At 38.1% G+C, this 17,366-nt stretch overlaps 1 protein-coding gene across 1 annotated transcript in view; it reads right to left on the bottom strand.

Annotated features, from left to right (window-relative positions):
- The window catches only part of LOC126259407 (ATP-binding cassette sub-family C member Sur), a 377,896-nt gene that overhangs the window by 143,224 nt on the left and 217,306 nt on the right, over nucleotides 1-17,366 (bottom strand). The window contains exon 14 of the mRNA XM_049956187.1: nucleotides 12,762-13,013. Coding sequence (XP_049812144.1) covers nucleotides 12,762-13,013 — 252 coding nt within the window. The remainder of the gene's footprint in view (nucleotides 1-12,761; nucleotides 13,014-17,366) is intronic.

Raw genomic sequence — 17,366 nt, 5'->3', positions numbered from 1 at the left:
ACTGCCTTCATATTATGGTTTTTCAGGAAACTGGCAATCTTGGCACTGGGCTATCCAGTGTATGGGACGAGCACAATGCCCTTGCTGCATTCATTCATCTCCTCCTTTTTTTCCAATCAGCCACCCTGATAGTATATCTTTTTGTTGCCTGTGAGTCAACGTTCCTATAGAATGTTTCACAAAGGTGTTGCAACTCATTGTTGTAGATGGTTTGGGCTCTGCTCGCTATAATCATGATTACCAAGAAGTGAGGCACTAGAGGGTGGCAGACATCCAGAATTTAAGTTGAGGTTCATGTGCACCTTCTTGTGGTTCACAGACAGCCCAAGCACATCATCGGTTCTTTTATCTTTATTAAAATGTCCAACAAATGAAAACAATTAGTTTTCTCTACTTCAATGTGAACTTTACACTTTAATGTATGCTGCTAACATGCTACAGAAACTCCAAGATGTTTCCTTTCACTTGTGGTCACAACATAAAGGTGATTTTCTCTTAATTTATAGGAGAAAATTGGCTTGATCCAATTAATGTCAAGTGACGTATCCTTGAAGTGCTCTGTGTAAAAGTTGATGATTACTGTAGGGAGAGGAGAATGTATCTGTCCATACACAGAACTTGAAACAACATTGAAAATACATCATAATTAGTACATGTCAAAGTAGTTCTATTGTCTCGTTATCATAGTGATTCTATAGCTGTTGTAAGGAGTCTTCTACTTGCACTCATGTGCAGAGCAACACCACATTAAAGCTGACAGCAAATCAACTCTTATCCAGGTATTTATCTCAGAGAACTGCCACAAACCATCTTGAGTTTTGACATTGTATCACCAGAGGCTTCAGAAGCATTGCTAGATATTTAGCCAAACCACAGATTAAGCATTAATGCTACACATTGTTAGTCACAGTAGCACTCGCTCTTCATGTATTTTTGGAAGTGACAAAGTGAAACTGTTTCTAAGGGATATAATACTCTCAAGTCTCCTCATCTAAGCACAAATTGTTGAGGAGTGAGATAGTCTTCTGTGACACTCCTGGTGTAGGATCCTTCATCACTTGTTTGTATACTGTGTTTTGCAGTATGATCCCAATTTTCTGTTGTCAGCAATACAATAGAAGTGCCTTCACCTGCCACTAAGATACAGAAGTTTTTGTCAGTGTGAGAACATGTATTGCACTGTATTCTCCTATGAAGTTTTCGATTTTCCACAGTTTGATTTCCCCTGAGACTTCGTGTTCAATGCTGCAGTGATTTACATTTGGAGAGCATTTTAGAACTGGTGTTACATGAGTTCTTTTTTGAGTGCAGATGTGGGTCCCTCATCCTGTCATGTCAGCTGCTTGTAGGCACACTTCAGGCAGCAACTGAAACTGTGTGCTCTGTTTTTTGTGCTTTCTCATTTGCAGAGCTACCTGAGACACGTGCATTTCTGTCTGCCCACTACCATGTGTAAGCTAAAAGGACAGAAGCAAGTTGAAAGCAGCAGTTGAGTAGAGCATTTTTGAGAAGCTCTTCTCATATCTTGGATATGCTTTCTTACTAAGGCCACACCACTTCATTATAAAACACGTCTTGTCCTGGGTGTACTGACTGTGTGCCACAATTCTGTGAACTGCAGTAAGAATTCTAGCAATGGACAGGATGGACTGGCAGCTCAGTCACTCAGTATGCAGTCATTCTCTCACCATTTTCTGGGTCTGTAACTTTTGAACACTCATGATTCATCTCGCTGGTGCAAATCCAAATGAAAGACATAACCCAGTACATAGATAATAGCATCTGCAAGAGCCATACAGTTTTGCCACAAGGTGAAATGTAGGAAATGCATCAAAACTTATTAAATTAATATATTACTCACCCGATTTCCCAAGAAGAATTCCTCACTGCTGTAACTACCAATGTTGTGTATGCACTGTCTCATAGTTTGTGCGCAAAGTTTGTGCATGGTTTGGCCACTAGAGGCTACCTGGCCTGGTGATATGATGTCAGTTGCATACACAGCCTGACTGTTGGACCTAATGTTTCTATTGGCCAGAATGCAATGCCCTGCTCGCCACTTGTGTATTGCTAATTGTACTGTTTTTGACTTAATGTGTTCCACTTCAGTCATTGGTCTTTTGAGATTAATTTCCCTGGAGACAGTGCTTAAATCTCTTCTCAAGCAACTGCAGGCACTGACAGTTTTTATTTCCAGTTTAACAACTACACTGGCACACCCTGTGGCCCTGACAGCAACATATCCACCGTTGTTCCTGGCATATGACAATGCAGAAGACGACTCAGACACACACAGAAAATGCCTATGGCAACATTTCTGGGCATTTGTTAATAGATGTAAACTTGTGCAAGGACCTTTTTTTCTTGGATTTCTCTGTGTATATATCAGCTGTTGCGTGAGCTCACTCCCTTACAAGAACCAGCAAATCCTTCTCTTGATCCGCTGTTAGAGTTACTTTCTAACTGAATGAAATTTTCACTCTGCACCAGAGTGTGCACTGATATGAAACTTCTTGGCAGATTAAAACTGTGTGCCAGACTGAGAGTGAAACTCAGGACCTTTGCCTTTTGTAAGTGCTCCAAACAATTGAGCTATCCAAGCACAACTCACTGCCTGTCCTCACAGCTTTACTTCTGCCAGTACCTCATCTCCTACTTTCCAAACCTCACAGAAACTCTCCTGCAAAACATGCAGAACTAGCACTCCTAAAAGAAAGGATGTTGTGGAGATATGGCTTAGGAGACGGAGTGTAGGAGACAAAGTACTGGCACAAGTAAAACTGTGAGGACAGTTCATGAATCTTGCTTGAGTAGCTGAGATGGAAGAGCACTTGCCCTCAAATGGCAAAGGTCCTGAGTTTGAATCTCGGTCCAGGACACAGATTTAATCTTCCAGGAAGTTTTTTACTTTCTATCTATTACTGTAAACATACATTATTGCTGCTTGTGTGAATTTTTACCGTTGCTAAAAGTGGCCAAAACAGTCATATAGGGCATGAGCAGCAGATTAGATTAGATTAGGTTAGATTAGATTATTACTTGTTCCATACATCATGAATACAACACTTCGTAATGATGTGGAACGTGTCAGGTTAATAAAAGGTGACTATACAAGATATTACATTACACAAAATATTACATGACTCTTAATATTTTTTAATTTTTTTATGTTTTTTTTATTTTTGTTTTATTTTTTTGGGGCGGGGGGTTGGGGGAATTACCCACTTACTATATCCAAAAATTCATCTAATGAATAGGAGTTACCATTAAGAAATTCTTTTAATTTCCTTTTAAATGCTATATGGCTATTTGTCAGACTTTTGATGCTATTAGGTAAGTGACCAAAGACTTTTGTGGCAGCACAATTTACCCCCTCTGAGCCAAAGTTAGATTTAACCTTGAGTAGTGAAGATCATCCTTTCTCCTAGTGTTGTAGCCATGTACACTGCTATTACTTTTGAATTCATTTGGATTGTTAATAACAAATTTCATAAGTGAATATATGTATTGTGAGGCTACAGTGAAGATCTCTAGCTCTTTAAATAAGTGTCTGTAGGATGATCTTGGATGAGCTCCAGCAATTATTCTGATTACACGATTGTGTGTAATGAACACTCTTTTACTCAATGATGAGTTACCCCAGAATATGATACCATACAAAAGCAGAGAATGAAAATAGGCGTGGTAAGCTAATTTACTCAGATGTATATCGCCAAAATTTGCAATGACCCTAATAGCATAAGTAGCTGAACTCAAACATTTCAGCAGATCCTCAGTATGTTTTTTTCCAGTTCAACCCCTCATCAATGCATACACCTAGGAATTTTGAATATTCTACCTTAGCTTCCGATTTCTGATCAAAGTCTATATTTATTAATGGTGTCATTCCATTTACTGTGTGGAACTATATATACTGTGTTTTGTCAAAGTTTAATGAGAGCCCAATTTGCAGAGAACCACTTAATGATTTTCTGAAAAACATCGTTTACAATTTCACCAGTTAATTCTTGTCTGTTGGGTGTGATAGCTATACTTGTATCATTGGCAAAAAGTACCAGCTTTGCATCTTCGTGAATATAGAGAGGTAAGTCATTAATATATATTAAAAACAGCAGAGGACCCAAGACCGAACCTTGCAGCTCCCTATTCTTGATTGTTCCCCAGTTTGAGATATCACCAGTTTTTTGCATAATATGTGAACTGGTTATTTCAATGAACTCATGGACGTAGCCATAGTTGTAATTTTGTGGCAAAAGTTCATAAGGAATCCTATGCAGATCATATGCTTTGTGGAACAATCATATGTTTTGTTCCCGATAGGGAAGTTTGAGTGTGAGCTCTACAGCATGAAAATCCTATGCTTGTGGAAGTATTGAACATAGTTCAGTCATTTGTAGTTTCACAGGCTGAAGTTAGTCAGACAGAATACCGGTCTGAAGTTTCAGAAATCAGTTCCTCTCACCCCTCCCAGCCTTCAGTCGGTTTGCGAGGGAACATTGGAGCATAGATATTATTGCAGCAGTCCAGCAGCTGTCTCAGTGTCATGTAGCTAAATGTCATTGAAAACAACAGTCTGTGTCATAACAGCAACACCCTTGTGTTCTGCTGCTTTCGTGGTCCTTCTGCTACATTCAACAAGAAAGGACTGCATGTTCCATGCACTGGGCAATGCTTAATAGGTGCCATAAGAAAGGACACATTGCTTCTGTATGTAACACCTTTCCAAACCAGAGTGAGGATGAAGCAAATGTGGATGTGAACTTTGTGTCAGCAGTGATGGTGCTTCAGAGCAAGTTACACACTGAAATGTGTGTGTCTAACAAACCACTGAGGAAGAGGTGGACACAGATGCAGCAGCAGTGTTAGTGACTTCTCAGTCTTATGTGGATGTGTGTTCTCCCCTTTGATTCCAATGCCTTGGAGGCTAGTGAGTTTTAAGAAACAACAGATTCTCATTCTTGACAAGTTTTCTGCACATGTGTCTTTCAAGGCTGTAATTCGTTCATTAGCCTTCCTAGTTGTGGACGATGCTTACACTGAAAATCTGTTTGATTGGACACTTTTAAACTCTTTGGATTTTCCATTGATGATGAAGTGCATATGGTTTCTGATCATCTGATCAAGTTCCATATCAACAGTTAGATATTTTATGTGAGAAATTTTCCTCTCTATTTTCTCCAGGACTGAATTGTGCAATAGAATTACAGGCTCATATTATGATGAAACACTCTACCCCCACCCTCTTGTTTTTTTTCCGAGCCCGCCTGGTACTGGTAACTTTACGGGATCAAGTAAAAGCAGAATTAGATCATCTTTGATCCCTTGATGTTATTTGACATCGTTCTTCCAGTGAATAGTCATCACCACCTGGGCCAGTCAAAAAACCTATCAGTAAATTATGCCTCCGCAGTGATTCTAGAAATTTATTAATGGCCAATCAATCATTGATACCTATCCTTTGCCATGCACTGATGAGCAGTTAGCAGAATTATTGGGGGGGGGGGGGCATTATTTTTCAAAGATAGACTTGGCAGAGACATCTTTACAGCTGCCACTCAATGGGGAATTCTGAACGCCTTCTAGTTATCAATACCCCATTTGGGCTTGATCAATACCAGCATTTGCCTTTTGTTGTGGCAAGTGCACCAGCTTTTTTTTAGAGCAACTTATTGCATCAGTTCCAAGTTGCAGCAACTATTTAAATGACACAGTAGAGTCTGGTGGTTCTATAGAGGAACATCTGCAGAACCGTCATGCTCTATTTTCTGTTTTACAATCTGCACAGATAAAGTGCAGTTTGGACAAGACACAGTTTTTCCACCATTGATTATTTATTTGGGTTTTGAAGTGTTGCATGCTGCCATGAAATCATTGTACCAGCATACTGATGCTATTGCCATGTTGCCACACCCCACTTGTGTCAAGGCATTACAGGCATTTTGAGGCAAAATTGCATACTACCACAAATTCCACACCAGAGTGAGAATGAAGTAAATGTGGATGTGAACATTGTGTCAGCAGTGATGGTGCTACTGTGGCACAACCACTTGTAATGGGACACTCTCCTCTGACATTACCTTTATTTATAGAAATAGACGATACAAAAAAGTATTTTAAAACTTGTATAGGTGAACATTATCTCAGCTGTTTAACTAAATGAATTTCATATTATTTTGTATACGATGTATTATATTTCAGGCTAAAATGTATAAAAAGAAATTAATTTGTTGCAATCAATGTATACTAACAGTTAAAATTATTCTTCTTTTAAAAACATTTGAAATTACAATCTGTCTGGCATATTTAAAATTCATATAATTAATTGCTCAATGTACTGCTAATTATTAAATTTATTTCTGGATTCATTTACAAAATAATGATATAATTTTGTGAAGATTCTTCTTTCATCAAGAAAGTTTATAAACTCTTTTGTTTTGTAAATTCCTTGGAATATTGTTAGTACTGCAGAATTTAAGTAGTAGTGGGCATGCCTCTGATGGAATCAGACGTATTTTTATGACTGACACAAACAATGTAATTTGTGGTGTTATGGAAGCGGAAATTGTAAAGACGGTGCGATATTGAAAAATGTGACAAGAATAAAATTAAAGAGTAAGACAGGCAAATCTTCATCAGATATTTAGCCAACTGGAACCCACAAAATCAAAATTTCAGCCTCAAGAATGTACTCCTAGATGTGAGAACTGTAGCCAACAACAAAAGAAAATGATGATAGATAAAAAAGTTTTCTTTTGTGTGTCTTATGCCCCTTGGAGATTTCGAAATTCTTTTGCAAAGACAGAGCTAAATTTAATGGTAATGCATGGGAGGGAATACTACACACTCCATGTATTATTGTAAAGATGTTCCTTTCTGCTGGTCTTCAGCTTGTGACTGAGCATTCAAGTGGTTGAAATCTAAGCTGCAGTCAGCCCCTTGTTCAGTCATTTTACAGCTAGGCCAGCACCTTGTGTTAGTGATGGAAACATCTCAGTTTTGCATTGGCACCATCCTTGCTCATAAGTATGTGGACAGATCTGAATGCCCTATTCCACGTGGCTCTAAATCCTTAAATTCAGTGCAACAGCATTATTCTCAGAAGGAGAGAGAGGCTTTGATGATCATGTATGCTCAAAAAAAATGTCTTGGTTTTTTTGTATGAGTCTAAGTTTAACCCAACCACACATCACAAATCACTGATGTCTCTTTTTAACCATTTGACATCCTTGCCATACAAAGCCACACACCACATACTGCAGTGGGCTCTTGTCCACTTGCAATACAATTATGAGATACATTTTCAACCTATGGCATGACATACAAATGCTGACGCCTTACTTTATTTGCTGATTGGTCTGGATCCAGAGTTTCATAAAGACGAATTACTTTATTTACATTTAGATCTGGAAACTCAAAATTTTGTTGAGGGCTTTTGTATTACTAGCACTAAAATTACAGCTGCAGTAGCCATGGATCCTGTTTTAAATGAAGCTGATCCTTTTGTGCAACACAGCTGGCTGAAAAAACTTGTGGGCCATGGTTCTGATCCTTTGAGAAATTATTTTGCATTATAAACTCGTCTTTATGTCTGGGACAGAATGCTGCTGTTGGCTAAAGAGGACACCACTCCTCATTTTGTAGTCCTGTCAACCCTTTGGCATGAGGTTATTATATGTTTATTACATGTTGACCACTAGTATGTGTCATGTACAAAAGCATTAGCAGGCAGACTTTTTTTTTTTTTTTTTTTTTTTTTTTTTTTTTTTTTTTTTTTTTTTTTTTTTTGCCAGGCATTGATGGGGAAACAGTGTGGGCTGTTGCAACCTGCCCACAGTCCACCATCCATCAAGCGATGCCACCCATCAGGCTGCTCCCTGTGCTTCTTTGTCATGGTGGCCAGATTCACAGCAGCCTTGGTAACAAATTCATGTAGATTTTGTGGCACCTTTTTTTGAATTTCTAGTGGCTTGTTGTAATTGATGCTTATTCTCAGTCTCCATATGTGATGTGTTGTCTGTCTACATATGTAGTGACAATAATTTCAGCTTTTTTTAAAGAAAATTGCAGTGGAAGGTATTCCTTATACATTAGCCCATTAGTTACAGTCAATGGCCCCCAGATCATATCCCAGTTGGCGGTTAAGAGTCTGGCAGAGTTGTTACACAGTCATCAGCCGCGGACTCTGCTAAATCTGCTTCAGCTGACACAAGGCCATTCGTTGGCATCAGTGCCACAATGCTTCCAGCCTGGTATGGCTGCATAGGCAACTGTGCATTAGGTCCACCTCTGCCGCTCTTGCATCTTCCGTCGGCCCAGCCGTCTCCTTCATTGTGGCTGGTGCCCTAACCTTCTCCACAACCACTGCTAATGATTTCACAACTGTCTCCTCTGCTGTGGGTGCCCCCTTCAGCTCTTGGGGGCTACGGTGGGACCCTGGCTCATGTGTGTCACAGCCGATGCATCTGATTCGGCCGTCTCCATCACAGCCAGTGCCACCTGTTCTACTGCCTTTGCCACAGCCTCCTTCCCTGGGGGTTGGAATCGAGCGTGGAAATGAATGCCTGGCCTCTCACAGGAGGCCGACACCACACCTATCCTTGCTCGCACCATTTCAGGCCCTATGCACCAGTGGCAGCACGTTACATGACTCAACAGCTTACATCGACTACAAAAGAAATGAATGTGAGCACAGTACTCACTTCTTTGGAAGGGAAGAGGAGTGCTATAACTAAAAGTGTTGTATGTGCACTGCTTCACAGTTTGTACATGAAGTTTATGCTTACTTTGACCAACAGAGGCCACCTAGCCAGCTAATATGATAGCAGTTGCGTACACAGCCTGCCAGCTGTACCCCCTATTGGAACCAGTGTCTCCATAGGTCAGAGCACAAGGCTCTGTCAGTCACTTGTGTATTGCTAATTGTATTGCACCTTGTCTCCCATGTGTGTGTACTGTTCTGGCAATAAATTACAGTGTTCTTGTGTTAGAACAATCACTTCAGCCTTATGTGTCACCCCATCCTACTGCAACCATAATGGTTAAGTTACATCATGAACACCACATAATACGTGAAGCAGGAATTGAGAAATTCAAGAAGTATTTGCAAAGTATAGACTGAATAACATACATAATACACTTTGGATAAATGAAAAAGGCAATGTATTCTATAAAATTTCCATAGGCTATTTTGAAAACTATTTTTAAAAAAAAAAAGAAAAAAAGAAAAGAAAGAGCCTATGTCAGAAATTAACTTGCTCTAAATCTACAAATAGCACCATATCATACAAAACTAAGACAATTCTCTATTTAAAATCAAAAACCACTGATGATAATTTAAAATCACATTAAAAACTCTGTTGTCAAATTCTAAGAGAAAGTATCAGAAGAGTTTCTGTCAAAACATGATAAGAACTGCTTAGAACATAGCAAAAATCTAGACAGGTAAAATGAATAACATCTTTACAGCTAAATAAAGAGCTCATCAAAGGTAAACCTAAACTACAAAAACTTTTATAATAAGTTTCTCATGACAGAAGTGTGTAATTAGTTTTGGACAATACACAAGATGGTATACCGCACTATATAAGAAAGGCTCTCCGAAATAAATTTGAGAAATCCAAGTATATCAAAAAGCACCACAAGAAGATATTTTTTTCTTGTTGTTAAGATTAAATCAGTAATAAAATAATCACATGTTCATCAGCTGAATTTTTTGCAAGGTTCAGTCAATAGATAATCTCAGTCAACAGTTTATCTGTGTGTGGTGACAACTGTTTATCATGAAAAGCTATGTTAAGTCAGATCTAGGAGTTTAACAGGGGAAGGCAAAGTATCAAAGATCAGGAGCATCCTTGGCTGTGATCACTCATAACGACTGGTGTGTGATGATTCATGATGTAGCACGTGCTGTAGGGTGCTCACATGAAACTGCTTACTACATCATGCATGAGCAGTTGAAGTATGTGCACGTTGGATACCACATGTGTTGACCAAGGCACACAAAATGAACAGAATGGGCTTATCTTTACAGTATCTGGTTCAGCACTTTGAGGAAAGAGAGGACTCCATTGCATGAATTGTTACATGGAATGAATCTTGAGTGCATCACTTTCAGCTGGAAACCAATTGATTTTGGCCATGGAATGGAAATATTCCACCTGCTCAGAAATGAAAAAGTTCAAGACCATTTCATCAGTCCACAAGGTTATGCTTACCAGGTTTTGTAACATGCAAGGCATTTTCCTACTGAAATTGCAGTCTCACAATGAGACCATGAATGCTGCATCATTTTGTATCACTTTGCACAACTTGAACAGACCATTTGCTGAAAATGACCTGGCCTCCTGACAAAGGGAGCAACTCTTCTGAATAACAATGCCATCATGCAGAAGAACAAACACAGGAACTGTTACAAACATTTAATTTGGATTGCTCGGAAAATACACATTACGATACCAACTTAGAACCCAGTGACTTTCATCATCTTTGACCCTAAAATCTCATTTTGGTGGCAAACATTTTTAAACTGATGATTTTTAAACTGATGATACCAAAGAGATTACACACTGACTGTGACAGCAACCTAAAACTTCTTTGTTGCTAGGTATCAAGGACTTGTAAAGAGATGGACAAGTGTCTGAATATATAGGGCAAATTTGTAGCAAAATTAAATAAATTTCAGGAACTTACAGTGATTATTATTGGTTCCATCTCGTTTTGTGACTTATTTATTGACTTACTCTTGTAATATTCTAAGTTACTTATTTATAAACACTTTGTACGAAAATACATTCTCAGAAGAAAATTTTGGATTCCACAATGGACTCTCAAATGAACAAGCTATATTTATCTTGATAGGTGATTCATTACAATCAATAAATCAGAAATTATTTTCTGTAGGAATATTTTGATAGTTCACTAATGATTTTGATTGTGACAAGCCTGATATCTTTATCAAGAGCTTTAAAAAATTATGGAACAATATATAACAGTTTCATGATTTTTATATTATCTGCATATTAGAAAGCAGTGTATATTAGTTCCATGTTCATCACATAGCAATAGGCACTGTACCACAAGATTCTGTTTTTGGCCCTTTATTGTTTCTCATGAACATAAATGATTTTCCAGTTACACTACTTTTAAGTCATTTTTATTTGCCTGGAACTACGTAATATGAGTTTTTGTAACATTAACAGTTAAGCTGTTTTCTGTGCAAGTTGCCAGCCTGTTCCACTGTCCCTCAAGCTGTGCCTAGTAAACATGTTTTTGGATCCTTTATCAGGATATTTGTATCATCAGCACACATCACAGTTTTTAAATATTCCTACAATATCTTTGGTTAATCATTTATATACATGAGGACTATAAGTGGCCTATGTTCCCAACTAGTTGTACACCATGTTTTACTTTTCTCCACTTCATGATGCCAACTATAAAGACTGGGGAAGGAGGTGTCATTCTGGTGGGTACCAGAGCACATGGGTATTGCAGGGAACAAAATGATGGATCTAGCAGCCAAGGTGGCATATCATGATCCTCAGTTCTTTCAGTGTACCATCCTCATGCATGCTCTCATCTTACTGTCGAGGTACAAAGTCATAGTCATGCGTCGATGGGAAGACAAGTAGCTGGAAGTGACTGACAATATGCTCCATGCAGTAAATTCCACAACTCGGCCGTGGCCTGTTTCCTTCCAGCCATGTATAGGCCACAGCCCTATGACACATGGCTTTGTACTCCAGCAAGAGGACCCTCCAATGCGTGATTCTTGTGGCGTACAGATAATTGTGTGCCACTTTTCATTAGACTGTGTATTCTTTCTAATTAGTGGGCTGTGGCAGATTTGTTGAAGGATCTACACACTATCTTAAGTGGCAAACAAGTTTTAAAGTTTTGTGAATTGTCCAACATTTTTAACAAGATTTTAGGGAGATGTTTTTAATGTGTTAACAGGGTGATTGGCTCATCCAAGTTTTTTGTAAGTGGTCAGCCACTCACATTTCCCTTTGCTTTTCTTTTAGTTTTTCTGTCTTGTTTTCTCTGTGCTTTTATCTCATGTATAGATACTCCCCTCTTTCTAATTTGTTTCCACACATGTGAGATAGTAACTGCGTGATCATTTTGAGTGCATGAGTGGGTAACAGTTTTAGAGTTTATCTCCACACTCACTTGTTGTAAGTGTAAAAGTGCTGATGACCTTGCCATTGAGCACCCATAAGATGCACACACACACACACACACACACACACACACACACACTTCCACATCATATTTACTTAGTTTTACTACCGTGGTATCAATTGTTTATATGGCCCTCTGTTTTCTGTTGTTGGATATGATCCCATTCTTGCTAGGGGGTGCCTTTTAACACCACAATCTTTATCTTCCCCAGTACAATTTTCTTATTTACATAAAAGAAGAAAGCTTAAGTACCATTTTACAGAAATGCCACAAGTTCAGTACATGCAATTGAATGTTATATTTCACAGAAGACAGTTTTATGTAGAACCATGGAACACATTTCTGTTCTGAATTATGACAATTTTATTCGAAACTAAATAACTCTAAAATGAAATCAAATGGCAAGCAAATGAGTTAGTTAACTTAATTGTAAGCTGTATTCAAATTAAATCACATAATAAGTAACTATTTTAAATGGTTTACTAGTGACATGAAGAAATGGATCCTCAGGGAAACAAAATGATGGAAATGTTGCTGCATTTGTCATAAATAGGCTGATAATTTAATGATACACTTACTGCAAGACAACCAGTGTCAGACTGCCAGATGTTATCCTTTACACTTTGTTGTTTCAATTGCATTCCAAAACGAGAAATTAGTCTGATTAGTTGCCATCTTTCTTTTGCAGTGTGACTTTTTGAAAGCTTTTTTTCTTCTAAAGCTTCACGGTTCATAACAGTTCGCCAACTTTTTACAAGTTCTTTGTCAATACTTTCAATATCTTTCAGTGTTCCTTGTGCTCGTATTCTTCCTTTTTCAAGTGCAATTATCTGAAAAATGGAAGCCCTGCATTGGGTTAGTGGATTTAACATAAACAGAGACTATCATGCAACCATAATACATCAGAAGCTTAATATCAAGGAAGACAGCTTATTCACCTAAGAAGGACAATGTGGAATGGATATCAGAGTATGGATTTAGGATCTTGAGGAAGCTGCGACTTATTATTACCATAGCTAAATCTTTCACCAGTCAAGTCTGGACAGACAGCATTAGTGTTACAAGGTTAAGAGTACACAAGCATTATAATACAAGTACAAATTAGCTTAAGTATGTGTAATAATACAAAAACAAATCTGCCTAGTTATAGCATAACACTTAATGACATATAGTGAAAACTTTTAAACAAGTACATTTGTAATTCATTTCATATAGTAGTGCATTGTTTAGGGAGTCAAATCTTCTGTTTCACTGTAAACAAACTCATTTAAACTTTATAGTGGTTTTTGGCATAGATTTTGTTACATCTTTCCTCAAAATTCCACTGATCCCAAGGACTAAATATTGTAATGGCTACGGTAGGAAAACTGTCCCTTGTCGTGGAGAGTTGACAATTTGGGATATCTGTGTGTGTTTACCTTCTTGCATGTGTTATAATTGTGAATGTCACTCTTGTTGGTAAATGTTTCATCATTTTCTTTCACATACATGAGACAGGTGAAGACATTGACTGAAAATTGTCATCTCTCCCAGACATATGAAGATGGGTTTGCAGTGGCCTAGTTTTCTGCCTGAAGCTATGATCCTTATTACTTTTTTTTTGTCATAGTAGAATTTTCTTGCAGTATGTAGAGTGACCCCACAGTAACAGGCCACAGCTAATAAGGCTGTGGAACAATGAGTAATGTATCATCAGCAGTAACTCAATTACAAATTGCTTCAGTTCCCTCTGGAGATATATTAGTCATGACAGTTTGTCACACACATGTGCAATGTGTTCTTGCCAGTGAGTTTACAAGCCACCAAGAACTCCAGAAGCTTCACAGTTCCTGTGCTGGTTATGTATCCTTTGTCACTGAGGATACACACCAGTTTTTCTGTTTTTTCTTAATTTAGCTTCTTTTTGTTTATAACAAACCATTCCTTTGTAGCAGTTAAAAATGCATCTACTTCTCCTTCAGCCTTGCTGCCATCAATGCCTTTTGAGTACAGAGTTATGTCATCTGCAAATTGCAAGCACTGTCCATGAAAGCTTCAGTCATTTACAAATACTAGGAATATTCCAACTTCCAATCATACAATAGTGCACCTTGGACTGATACACCCTGCCTTCTGTTTTCCAAATATGATTTGAAGGTTGCTAGAACAGTGCCTCCAAATCCATATTTATTGAGCTTGTTTAGGAGTCCTTCATGAGTAATGCAGTCAAACACCTTACTAAGGTCACAAATTGTCAGTGCTACAGATTCTTTTTTCTCGAAACTCTGCTTTATCCTAGTAACCTGATCTAGTGCTGCTGTTATTATAGATTTGCCTTTGCGGAAACTGTGGTGTGTATCTGTGGAAAGTTCATTAATTTCAAAGTAATTTGATATTTGGTCTTTCATTGCAATCTTAATGACACTTTAGCAAAGCCTGTAATTATTGAGAGTGGTCTGAAGCTTGCTACCAAGGCTGGGTCACCCTTTTATACATTGGTACTGTTCACACAATTTTGAAAGTCCAGAAATACACAAGCAGTGAAACATTTATTAATTACTGTAGTTAATGCTTCAGCAATTTCATTGATAATTTTCTTGACTACATTAGTAGACATCTTGTACACATCCTGACTATCAGAGAGTCTATAAGATTTTACAATCTTTATTAATTAATTTTTTGTAATTTGAAACATAACAGCTAGCAATCAGTTTCTCACCCACTTTAAATTAAAAGTATACGTTGAGACTAGTTATGATAATTCCAAACTGAGAAGTATGATCAACAGGTCATGTGAAACATTGTACCTATGATATATTGTACATGTATATTTTGTGAATTTACTGTGAAGAAGGCTGTTTCAAGTTTAATCTGGCGGCAATATATTTTATGGTTGACACTGTCAAAATCAAATGTATTTTGTTAATTTGCTGTGTTAAAAAGAAAAATGAATGACATTATTGCAAAATATGTATATACAGGGTGGAGAAAAATTGTGTCATGAAATTTTAACCCTGGATAGCTGATACCAGTAGGAACCAAAATTACTAATGTTAGGAAATTTTTAAAATATGGAAACTTGGCGCCAGAGACTCTGATTTACTGCAAGATTGCCCTGTTGCTGGATGCTCTGAACAGAGCATAACCACAAATGCTTTGCCTGCCAGAGATTGTGATGTATCCAAGGTGGCCCGCATGCTTCATAGTAGCACGCCAGCCTTCCACTCTGGGGGCCTGGGGGTGAATCTTGCCGAGGTAACACCCATTGTAGTTTCATGATAAGACATCTTTGCATTCCAAAAATTTACAAATCATGTCGGCCCCCTTTGACACAGTTTGCTCGAACTGGTGACCCTCTGAAGCAACAGAAGCTTGGTAACATCAAATGGTGTTCTGCCAAACGCTTTCAAAGATTCCTGGCATTGCCCTGATGTGATTGGCGGCAGGTTGAATGCGATCCATTAATTCCTCAGGGCAATCCCTTGGCCAATCAGAGCATGTGGCACCAAGTTTTGGTAGTTTAAAAATTGTGCATTGTTGACGTACAAAACATTTGTAATTTTGGTTCCTACTGGAATCAACTATTTTCTCCACCCTGTATATACCCTGAAAAGTTATTGACTTATGCCAGTTTTTCGGGAGATTTCAAAGTGGCCACCATACCAATGACTTTAGTAAAAATAAGTGGACATCCTTTTTTGGAGGAAGATCTTTGTAGGTGGCGGTGGAAGTTCTTGGGGCTTTGGTCTTTGGTGTGAGGTACAATGGCAGCACAGTGGTACAAATGGCTTTTCTTTGTTCTGTTGTAACAACCTCAAGATGTGAATAAAACATTTTGGAAACTATGAAAACAATATACATAGCACAAGTTAATGGCACATAATTGACTGCCTGGCCAGTGGCCATATCACCAGGAAATCTCAATTATCTTTTATACAGCAGCAGAAGTGTATCAACTCTACAGCACTAATGATTCAGAAAGCAGTGAGGAACATTTTAAATTCACTCCAGTTCATCATGGTGAATCTTTCATCATTTATTACAGCAGCTGCAAGGTCTATATTGAGGTGTAGGATTGTACTCATAGTGTTTTCCATAATGTCAATAAAATAACTATTAATGTCAGCTGAACTACACAAGCTTAATGCAGAGGTGGTTTCCTTCCTGTGTTCATTGATCAGGTCCCAGGCTGCCTTGCATGAGCCATGAGCTCCTTCAATGAATCTATCATTATTTTTCTTTTTGGCTCCTTCTACATCATTTCTATAATGTCTTTTTACTTGTAAACATCTGCTCTAGAACAATTCCTTTGCATTGGGATCTGTTGCTGTCTTGTTGGTGATCATGTAACAGCAGTATGTGCATTTTAGTTTTTTCGGTTTGTCAATAAACCATGATTTTTCTTTGACACTGTGGCTGTGTCCTGACATGCTTGGAACACAATATTTTGGTCTTCTGTGGACAGATATAGTCAAATTTGACTTTGATGGTCTGGAAAAACTCTTTAAATGCACCAGTTGCTGCCATTTTGTGCACTCCAGGCTGCTTCCTTACTGCAAATACTGCTGCCTGAAATGCATTTAATGTTTCCTTGTTTACAACCCTTTTTGTGAATACATATTTAGAAAGCCAGGTAACCTGGCGAGTGTGTGTGTCTGTGTGTGTGTGTGTGTGTGTGTGTGTGTGTGTGTGTGTGAGAGAGAGAGAGAGAGAGAGAGAGAGAGAGAGAGAGAGAGAGATGACACACAGCAGCCTCAGTACAGCAAGACAATATCTCATAAAATTTCATGTTATAATACATGTGTACAGTGAAAATAATGCTTTAAATAATGGTAAATTAATAATGTGGCAATTTTTAAGGTGTTAAGTAACAACACTGATGCCTGTGCAACCATGAATCACAATGACATTAAGTTCAAAAATAAAACATGAAAACTCTGTACATGGCTGCAAAAAATAAGTAAGCTGTTGACATAAAGACAAAATGGCCAATGTAGGTTGTATTTTTCAGTAACTACAACAAATAAGAAGTATTATAGGTGCCTCTGTGAAGTAAGTTTATTGGCATTCTGCCCCCCCCCCCCCATTTTCCTCTTGCTCTTCACCACTTCTACATATCTTTTCACTTCCCTCAGTCATACTCTTCACCCTCCACAGCAATGAACAAAACAGTCTGTATACTGTAGGCTGCTCCTCGTCATGAT

This window comes from Schistocerca nitens, chromosome 1, assembly GCF_023898315.1.
Source record: "Schistocerca nitens isolate TAMUIC-IGC-003100 chromosome 1, iqSchNite1.1, whole genome shotgun sequence".
In the NCBI taxonomy this organism is placed as follows: domain Eukaryota; kingdom Metazoa; phylum Arthropoda; class Insecta; order Orthoptera; family Acrididae; genus Schistocerca; species Schistocerca nitens.
The sequence above is the reverse complement of the archived record's forward strand: the minus strand, read 5'-3'. Positions and strand labels throughout refer to the sequence as shown.